The following is an 11302-nucleotide window of genomic DNA, read 5'->3' as shown; positions in this document are numbered from 1 at the left end:
GTATTAATGGTGGAGGAAGAACCTGGGACAACCCCCAAAAGAACCACCGACCCACGAGAAGCTACTGGCAAGCTTTCTCACATACCCACATTGGCCGAATCTGAGACTGGAACCCACGCAGCCAGAGGTGAGATGGCAGTGAGCGCTTTAGACCACTCGTCCCTCCATGTATGTGTGTGTGTGTATGTATGTATATATATATATATATATATAGAGAGAGAGAGAGAGAGAGAGAGAGAGAGACCTTGCTCATCGAATTTACGTGTTTTATTCAGAAGTAACAAAGAAACTTGTTTATATAATCGTCTGATCTCGGATCTCTATTAATAAACAATGGTAAATGGGCTCCACACTCCTCTACAAATACCTTTATACGAGACCAATATTAATGTCAATGTTTATAAATGGATGAAAAGCATTAGGAACACTAACAGCTGATTGGAGACGGAGTGTATAACTCCATACATGTAATCCATTACAAATATTATGAATTTATTATTAGTCTGAAAGGAACAAAACGCATGATAACAAAATTTAAACGACCTCTATATACAGGAAAGACAAAATGTAACCGTTGTTTGAAAGAAGACTTGAATAGCGAAAACTACTGCCTACTTTTATCTAGGAATCTGTATTTACACCTGATAAAGTTTAGGACTTCTACTGACAGACTCATTGTTGAAATTTTTTAGGTCAATACTGTTTGATGAAAGAATACGTAATCATTGAGACAAAACTGACATCAGACACGAATACCGTTATTCCTTAATTCGTCCTGAATTTCACAAAGAGAAAAGTGTGAAAAACCATTATATTAACACAAACCCTCTAATGCAAATTTTCAAACCTTGTTTGCCATTAATAATCACAAAACTCGCTCAAATCTAGCCAAAATTGTTATTCTAAAGTTGAATACAATATCACGAACTTTGTGCTATTTCATACTTCATAACAACACTAATTTTTTCTGATTTAAAAGATTTGTATACACCAGGATAGTCACTGTATTCTGTCCTTAAAGTGTTATATGTGTGTATCTAACTGTTCTCATATTTCCTCCCAATATTTACTATTCTTGCTCCGAGTTTAATTGTTGACCAGTGATGTGACTTTATCTCCTAAGGTTAGTGACGTCACCTAACACAACTATAGCAGTTGTTGTATTCTTATAAGCCATCGATGTGTGGCATGAGATTTTCTTTCATTAGTACAAGCTTTGTTATGTTCTGTAAACCATATCCCAAACTTGATATGGTGTTGATTTGATCTATTTTACTATATCTGGATAAAAAATTATTTCACAAGATAAAGGCATTATCAATTTGCATAGCATCATGCTCATCATCGAATCCCTCTCAGATGATATAAACCCAATTACCAAGTTTGTAGAAATTGAATGAGAAATGTAATAAACAAATCTAATAAGGCGACAACAATATGCTCAAATCTCGTATATAAATCGTGTCTAAAATTATGGTAATATAGGCTTATTTACCAAGGTATATCAAAATCCGATTAATAAAATGCTTAGCCTATCAGATACGAGTAGCTCATTAATTTGCAGAGATCTCGCTCATAATAAACAGTCATGATCGTCTTGAAAATATACTACAATTTATGAAGTTTGATAAGACCAGATCAGAAGTACGGTTGCGGGAATTTTCAAAAGCTCAGTCAATCAGATGCAAGGTCATGTCATTAATATGCAAGAATTTCATTCAAAATGCAAACTCAACCCAGATGTTGATGAGGCGCGCCTATTTATGGAGTCTGATTAATATCGGGTTGGAATTAGTCTATCAAGTGGTAAGAAACTTAGTCTATCACAGATGTGGGCAAAGTTTCCAGTGCAAGTGCCGCATGCACAAATTTACACCTGGTCGCGGCTGCATAGTTCATTAAGTAAAATAATTAATATTTGAAAGAGCAAAAACAAAAGGTTTTTCTAAATAACATCTAATTTTCAGTTGTTAATATGTTGTTAATATTTGAAAACTTAAACTTCAAAAGAAGCACATTTATTTGATAAACAGAGTAACATAAACAGAGTCAGTGCGAATGAAGACTTGTTCCTAGGCCGCATGAAAACCCTTGATGGGCCGCATGCGGCCCGCGGGCCGTAGTTTGCCCACCCCTGGTCTATCATACGCAAAGATCACATCATTAATATGTTTAAATTCTGTTGTTAATAACAAACACACACACATTAATGATATACGCATGTATTCCAAGTTTAATAACAATCGGAACAGAAACATGACTCTCAGTTCGGCAATAAGATCAGTCAGATACAAGATCACCAACTTAAACTGCATGGAAATCGTTCATTATCGAACTCACTGATGATTTTGATGATACAAGCCCATATTCCAAGTTTGATTGAAATCTTTTTAAAAACATACTCCAAAGTGGCAACATAAATTACGGACGGGCAGACAACGCAGGGCCACACAAGCTTGCTTTGCCTTACAGTTTGGTCAGCTAATAATGAAATCTCTGTCGCCAGAACTTATCAGGTCTTGGGACTTGCGCACTGTATCGAACTATCCAATATGGGCTAACTTGGCTTAATAGTTTTCGAGATATTTTAATTACAAAACGAATGCGAGTTGGATCCAATTTTTAACAAACCTGCACAGTTGTTGGTTTACACTTTTTTAACTCGTAAGGTAAATCTTTGGAAATGAAGATGATACCTGTCAAGGCAAGCAAATTCTCCCTCAGCTTATCAAAGGATGGTAAATAAATACCACGTGATATACACATATTGTGTAGGAGAAGCCGTTTTTTTTTTCCCACAACAAATGAAAGGAGATCCTGATCAAAATTCTTCCTGATAAGCAGAGAACAGTTGTAAATGGGGCTTAAGTAAAAGCCAAGTGGTACTGCCTAAACTTGCAAGTCAAGTCCAACTGTAAACACAGACCCTGATCTGCCAACATATTATGCAACAGCAGAACTGGGTCTATGCAGTTGGATTCGATTTATGTGAGTACATATGGTAGTTCAGAAGGTCAAATACCAGTGACCAATGCAAAACCATGGTGATCAAATGTGAAGGAATTTTTAAGAATTACATCTAAAACTAAATTGTGCTTCTGCCTGCTATATGGACATTAAATGGGATCGAATTTAATGGAAAGGAACATTTACTATGCTCAAGTTGAACATGGTGCTAGTACTGACTGACAGATGTTTGACAATGCATGCTGAGCACATTAGACAATAAAACTATTTTAGCAGACTACAGCAAACACCCAAAACCCAAACAAAACAAAAGGTACTATTTGGGGTTTATTTTCAAACTTTATTGATATTTACTAATATCTCCTACAACATAAGTTTTTTTTTATCTAGCAGGAGACACAAAATATGAAAAGTTGATAATAATACCATAAAGATTTCAAAAACTACGTACCACACTTACATATTCAATGATCACACCATGATAAATTCCATGACCGAGCGATTAGTTTACAAATGGAAATGATGGAAATATAACAGCCAGGTCAGACATCATGCCTGTAATCAGTTAAAATACAAAAGCCATGACATTTAAGAAGGTATTTTTGGTCAATGAACTGTCATTTATATGGGGATAAACTATTACCCTATCCCAGCTTCTATTAATATTAAATTGACATCCCCCACCCACTTATTTCCAAATGAAAATCGTCCAATATCAATTTTAAAACAGCAGGACAAATATTCATCAGAGAACATAAAAAACAATACCCCAAAATCCTCTGAAAAGAGTCTAGTTAACTTTACAAGCAAACATGGTGATTTCCAAATTGTGAGAATTTCATCACTGGAATAATTAAAAGAACAAGTGTCTTCTGTGTGTGAGAATTTCATCACTGGAATAACTAAAAGAACAAGTGTCCAAAGAGAGCCTGTGATGACTCACCTACCAGACACCTACCTAAAAGCCAAATTCAAGAGCAGTTGAACAAGAAACATGGTCAGTAGAATAATTCTGCTTAAATCATTTCCAATGCTTTTGATTGCAAGGGTTTTACATTTTTTTCTTCTTCAGTTCTTCTATTTTGTTTTGTTTTATAATTTTAATCCATTTTGGATGGAACAACAGCATTGTTTGCTCAAAATCTGTTCAGCACTGGTCTGACATAAAGCTGCATAATTCTGTTTCCACTTTCACTAATGGCAGCCATTTCTGACAGTGGAACAGCATCAATTGTATAACTCTGAGTCATTCACGCTAGGACATTCAAATTTGGCTTAAATCGTCAAAATGTCTTTTGTGTGGAAGTAATTACAAGTTTTTCTATTGTTAGTAACAACAGCCATATATAATGGCAGATTGGCAGCATTTGTAAAAACTGGTTAATTTATGTGGAGTTGGTTTTCATTAAGTCACATATTTAATGGCATATTGGTATTCATCAGTGATGATTTATTTGTAAATGGAACAGTCAGTTTCACAACTAATGTACAATCAAATCTTGTATATTCAACTGTCTGGGAGACAACACACAGATTTCTAAAAGTTCATTGTTTTTTCAAGGGATTGATGCATTTGTAATCTAGGACTTGTATTTTTCCTTTTTTCTTTTTAGTGACATCTGTAAGAACTTTACACATCCAACAACAACAAAAACAGCAGCCATTTGTAGAAATACTTAATAGAAATCAGACTTAGAAAATTTACTAAACAAAAGCAAAATTTCAAACAAATTTGTTATTCTTTGCAACTTACTTCCACTGGGTAAGCAAAGAAGTAATGTGCATGGAAGCAAATAGAAAGTCACTGCACTTGCACACCCCAAAGACATAACATGGTCTTTCTCTAGTACTGCAAGCGTTCAGATTATCATGGCAGATAAAAAATTTCAAACCTAGATCACTGAGAAAAGGATGCTGAAATATATACAAAATGGTGATACTACAATTGTACCTTTTGAGAAAAGTACTGTTCATGTTCAAAAAATGAATAAATTTCACAACACCATAAAAATGACATGTGAAATATTTATACTATTTGTGAAGACCTCTCCTTTTGTGACTACCAATGAATTTATACATCTTATCATCATAAAGACTGAAAACTTGATATTTACATGATTAATATGTAGTAACCAAGGTAGAAAGACATTCAAATTGTTAAGATGTACAATGGATTGTATGAACATGTCAGTGGACACACAAGTTTTTAATCCAAACCTTATACAGTATATTAAATATTACATATCAGTGAAAAATTAATGAATGCAATTTTTAGAGCACATAATAAAATCCACCTATTTCAAATAAATAAATTTTATGAAAATGCTTTTAAATGAGTAAAAGAATTTTGATCTTTCCAGACATTTTAAATGTTGTGCATAAGAACAAAGTCTACACTAAAATGTACACAATTTGCTTGAAGCTAACTACCTCTTGCCAAGAAAAGTTAAATTAAACAAAAACAATAGCACAAGTTTTTGTTACCAGTTACAAAGGGATAAATATGTTACGTCTTAAATAGAAAGGTCGAGTGCAACTTCTGCCATTAATAAAGCCACTTAATTTTTTCCTACAAAAGAAAGTTGGGTCTGACAATGGGAGAAATATGGGGAAGGCACTTGACTCCTACTTCCTTAGTATTATACAATGCTTCCCGTTATAACGCTTTATTTGGGGTCCACAAATGCTAACCATGTTATAGTGAAAATGATTCAAAAAATGTTTAGTGAACTTGTGTTGTTTTTTATATATAAAAAAATGCCAGTCAAATACATAGTAATGCTGTTAGTTTATGTCAATTATGTGGGTTTTTTTCTTCTCAGCATGGTACTTCTACATTTGATTATGTCCAATAATAATATTTTACAATGTAAATAAATAAATAAATACCAAGTGTTAGATTGCTTTCTTTCAACCCATATTGTCATACGTATGATTAAGAACAATTATAAAAATGACTCATTTTAATAACGATACTTGCCAGTTACAATTTCTCTAGACAGCTGCATCAAGTTTAAAATCATTAAAAATGCTGTAATCACTTGCAAACTGTTTTTTATACTAAATTTAGGCTGATCTTCAGGCCAATGCAGCCTGACATTAAAAGCATCATTCCTTTATGAGTTCAAAATCACCTATTTAACACTTCTACACCCATTTTGCAACTAACATGTCTGTAACAAGTGCACTGATTAGTGTGAGATCTAGATTTTTAACATAGCTTTAACAATGTTTCAGTCATATTGCTATGATGTCTGCCGTGTGAAAGTTCATAGTTGTCTAGCACCAGGGCATCACGCCGCAGACATGTAGCATGATGTCCCACCCAGTGACATTATCCTGACACCAGGCCTACCAGTCCTAACACTAACCTCTTAATGCTTAACGCCAGGTCAGGTAGCTGTCAGTACCGTTTTTGTAAGTCTTTGGTATGACTCGGCCGGGGATCAAACCCACAACCTCCCACATCCAAGGATGATGCTCTAACCACTAGGCCACCTGAGCGGTCTCACCGATTAATGTCAAGGTATATTTTTAATCCATAAAATAACTCATTTTCAAAACATCAATTGTGACCGAGTGACATTTTGTGCGCCATGCTTTTAGCAATTCATGAACATGTGCATGTAATCCATTAAAAAAGTATTTATTGTTTTAAGGCTTTTTTATTTTGCCTGGATCGATTTAATAACAGAAAGAAGCAAAGTCTATATTTGTCAGCTGTGTAATTTTCATTAACTATAGCAAGCAAATGAACATCTCTTTTGGGCTGCACTGCAGTAGTTTACAGAAAGCAGCAGCAAGTTCAAAATACATGCTAACGTTAATCCTTCCTTAGATTTTTTCCATGAGTCAACATGCAACGGTCAACAATAAACTGGTCTTCTGTATAATCAGTGACCTGTATTTACAGGAATAAAGTCAGTGATGCTGGAATGGCTTTACTGCTATAGTAAATTCAACAGTCATGAGTACTTTAGCCAAATACAATAGCTGATACAGACCAATGACAATTATGGCTTATCAGAGACATGGGTAATTTCGGGTGTTCAACAATCCATCAGCAGTACAGTATCTTACTTTGCCTGGACACAACAGTGTCTAATTAGAGTTAAATCATGACTGTGAAAAACACATTCTGGTAATGTTCAAATCAAATACAGTATTTTTTTAGGTAAAGGTTTCAGCTGATAGATGCTGAAACTTGTTTTTAAATTTTAAATTAAAATTTTTATAATTTTGAATTTGAATTTCACAGTGCTATTGCATTATATCCGGGATCTCATTATAATGGGGGAAAGCTGAATAGCCAATGTGTTAAAAATGTGCTAAAGCAGACTGACTGATAATGGAGATGGGAAAAAACAAGGGAAATTGACTAAGCTCATGAACGAGTTTTCCAGGTCCTCAAATCTTAAATGGAAATTCCACATAAATTGAAAACCTAGCCCATGGGCGATAGATGGACAGATATGGGCAACATAATAATGCTCATCACTGTTGTGACTGCTTAGAAAGCTTCACTCAACTTTAATTTTGTATTAAATTAGATTTTCAATTTTTATAATCCATTTTTACATAGTACAGAGAAACCTATTCAAGGAAAATTCATACAATTTTTTATATACTTGTCTTAGCATCAGAAGAATGCTATATAAATAACTCCATAAATTTTTCATTATCTGCATTTGTAAACAAACAGTTATGTTAGCTCAATGCATATGGCCATAACCAATCTTCTTAGCCTATATGTTTCATACATTTTAGCATTAAAGTGTTAAAGTTTACACCGAGGATTTGGAATAATCATTTCTGTGTGCTCTTGATTACATACTGACATTTCAGCACATATTTAATACATGCATCTTATTTGCATTACGGAATATACTTGCTTATAAGACAGATCCAACTGCAAACCAAACAGACCAAGATCTGCCATCACAGAATGTGCATGCAGATCTTAGTCTATGCAGTTTGTTGTGACTAATCAGTACAACAAACAACAAAGGCCCTGATCTGCCAGCATTTTATGTTTACATGCCAACCTTGAGAGAGGTCAAAGTGATTTTTGCTAATACAAAGGGCAAAATAACATATTACTAGTACCAATAATAGTGATCCTACTTTGTTGAGGCTACAATATCACAGCTATACAAAAATGTAAATGTTTATTTTGACTACTACCCTGGCTATGTAGGTCAAAATATTTGGACAGAAATAGGCAAATTCCATGTGGATTATAACCAGAATACCAAAACAAAACAAAAACTGAAAAATTATTTACATTCAACACTCACTTTAACTAGTCTACATGTCCAACTTTTGCCAAAATCATTGCAAGGTCTACAAATTCTGCAAGACAAAGTGCTCAACACAAGTGCTGTACTTCATCACTATTTTTTATATATATATTTTTTTTTTACAAATTTGTAAAGAGGTGTTGATTTGTCCTTTTTCTGATCAGACATTTTCTTAAGTTTAAAAAGATCCATCTGCTCTAAGTTTCATCCAGAAGTAAAACTGTAAGAGCCTGTTCACTTACTATTTGGTGCAATTTTCTTTAATAGTAGACTGGTCCACTAACTTGAATATCAATATCTGCATAGTACAGTTTCAAATTAAAGAAACCTGTCTGTTTTCTTAGAAATGGGTCATTTACATTTAAATAGAAAATTAGGACATTACATGTTGGTCTATGCTCAACAAATTAGCTCATATGCTATTGCCATGTATCAGCCTTTCTATTTAGAATATTCTCAAATGTTTAAGATTAGTGGAATTAAAAAGATGTTATCATAAATGTAAAACAGAACTATTTATTGTTTTACTTCAATTTTAATAATTACTGTACAAGAAAAGCGTAATCCATACACGGGCAAGCACATGACGTAATTTCATGCAAAAAGTATAATGATTACGCCAAAAGTGTAATGATTGGCCATGTATAATTATGTGATGTCAGATTCTAGTCTATGTTGTCTGCATCTGGACCCAACTTATCAGTAATTATATATGGTATTTATTTAAATTTTATTCACAATATTCTTGTCTGTCGAAAACATGAAAACTGTCTATGACCTGTATCACAACAATAGAATTCATACATCAAGAGAATACTTTTGAATACATGGGCACATCACTCGATAAAAAAATAACATAAAAGTTAAATTCTTAACATAAATATATACAGAAAAGTTGCTTCTTCTTCACAAAAGAAGAAACACAACAAATACACTGCAATTGGCAGGACAATTTTTCTATGCTAAAATGATCTCTATACATCTTAATGGTAATGTAACATAATCAAGTGAAATGATCACTGTGTGTCTTAATGGTAATGTATCATAATCAAGTGAAATGATCACTGTGTCTTAATGGTAATGTATCATGATCAAGTGAAATGATCACTATGCGTCTTAATGGTAATGTATCATAATCAAGTGAAATGATCACTATGCATCTTAACAGTAATTTAACATAACAACACTATCTTCAAAATATACATATTTTTGTTGGTTTACTGAGACGGAGGATTGTAAGCATGACTCACTGAATGAATAAATGAATGAATTTAAGAAATGAATAAATGAGGTATGTAAATCAATTGCTGCTTGCAATTTATTTTTCTTCTGTTGTATGTTATGATATTGCACTGGACCAGAAGAACCATTTTTCAAAATATATAAAAACTGAAGGTGTTGGATGTTGGATTTTAAGCTCAAATCAAAATCTTATCTATGTAAAACTTCAATGAAATCTGGTCACTGAAGTATAATGGTGGATAGAACTCAAAATGGCATTAATTTGGTTACACTTTGTGATTTAGCAACTTTAAAAAAAACGGTTTTCACAAGTTTGCATGATAAATGCAACAAAAGAAACAAAGTAAATAATGGACCTGCCACTTTTCATCACATCTTTCAGTTTCATATCACCAAAAAGTGTCTTGTGAATAATTTTATTCCTACTGATGTTTAGGCTGGTTGCGTGTTCTCATGGCATAGGGAGCTGATTTTGACTGCTGTTGCTGCTGCTGAGTTTGAATTGATACCTGTTGCTGCGACATTTGTGCCTGCATCTGAATCTGTTGTGGTTGAGACTGAGTTTGAGCTTCTGAGGAGGCTTGAGGCTGGACTGGTTGCAGCACTGCAGCTACTGTTTGCTGGACAGTTTGTGCTGAAACTGTAACTGGCTGAGTTGACAGTGTTGTAGGTGTCAGGTGCTGGGTAAGAGTAGTGACAGGAGTCAAGTTCACAGTCTGTGCAGGACTACTGCTATGTGAAATAGCCAATGAATGGACTGGAGGTGGGGTGGGTGTGACTGTAACTGTCATCATAGCTGATGTTGGTGTAGCAGTTGGAGTCTGCGAGAGGGCAACTGTTGTGGTCTGCACAGCGTGAACTGTGGGTGTCAGGGTGACCTGCTGCCCAACTGTGGGAAGTGAAGTCTGAACTTGTGACTGAATTTGGGTTTGAACCTGGTGTACAGGTTGCACTACAACATTCTGAGGAATACTTGCCAATTTACTGGCAGTAACCGAGGTAATTGGGTGTATCTGGACAGCAGTAACGGTCTCTCCAGCCACATTGGTTACCATTGCTGGTTTCACTATGCTTGCAGTCACTGTTGACTGAACAGGGCTCATGGATGTCACATTAAGGGTAGCTACAGGAGCCTGGGTTATGGATACAACATTTGCCCCAGAAACCTGGGTTATATTGGCCTGATTTGAACCAGTTACAGTGTGTATATGAGAGGTGCTCGGAGCTGCTGTGGTCCCAATGACTCTGGTAGTGACCATCTGTGGGGTGGTCTGGCCCTGGGTTACTGTGGCAATAATGGTAGGCTGAGAGGTGTGGATGATCTGCTGTATGGTGGCGCCCCCTGCCTGCTGCTGTTGTTTCATTAACTGCTGAAGCTGCTGGACTGTGAAGCTACGTCCTCCCTGATGCTGAATGATCTGTACTTGATTAAGCATTGGTGCCTTCCCAATAGTCTGGCCCAAGGCTGAAATAGATATATAGTGAAACATTTTTAAAGAAAATCTGTTCAGGACATTTTTTAAATATCTAAAATACCAAAACAATCCTTTCTTGTTCTATAGGGGACATCTATTATGGGCAGAAAATACTTAATACAGAACACTATCATGCAAAAATTTTTGTACCCCATGTCAAAAATTTCACTGTGAATATGTACTGACTTTCAAAAAAATACACAGTTAAACCAGGTTTCTTGTTTTATGCAATAGTTTGTCTAAAACACATTTTTTCCAGTCATGTAAACCAACATTACCTCCACCCCACCCTTCTTGCTACTATACAACCACATCTTA

The 11302-nt window shown here is 34.8% G+C and overlaps 1 protein-coding gene across 1 annotated transcript in view; it reads right to left on the bottom strand.

Moving 5' to 3' along the window:
• Positions 1-252: 252 nt before the first annotated feature.
• LOC149777156 (uncharacterized) overlaps positions 253-11302 on the bottom strand; it is a 185255-nt gene continuing 174205 nt past the window's right edge. Inside the window, exon 49 of the mRNA XM_089941382.1 lies at positions 253-10974. Within this exon, the coding sequence (XP_089797508.1) occupies positions 9932-10974 (1043 nt within the window). The 3' untranslated portion in view covers positions 253-9931. The remainder of the gene's footprint in view (positions 10975-11302) is intronic.

This window comes from Sinohyriopsis cumingii, chromosome 18, assembly GCF_028554795.1.
Source record: "Sinohyriopsis cumingii isolate HCF-2022 chromosome 18, ASM2855479v2, whole genome shotgun sequence".
In the NCBI taxonomy this organism is placed as follows: domain Eukaryota; kingdom Metazoa; phylum Mollusca; class Bivalvia; order Unionida; family Unionidae; genus Sinohyriopsis; species Sinohyriopsis cumingii.
Note: the sequence above shows the minus strand (reverse complement) of the source record. Positions and strands in the feature narration are given on the sequence as shown.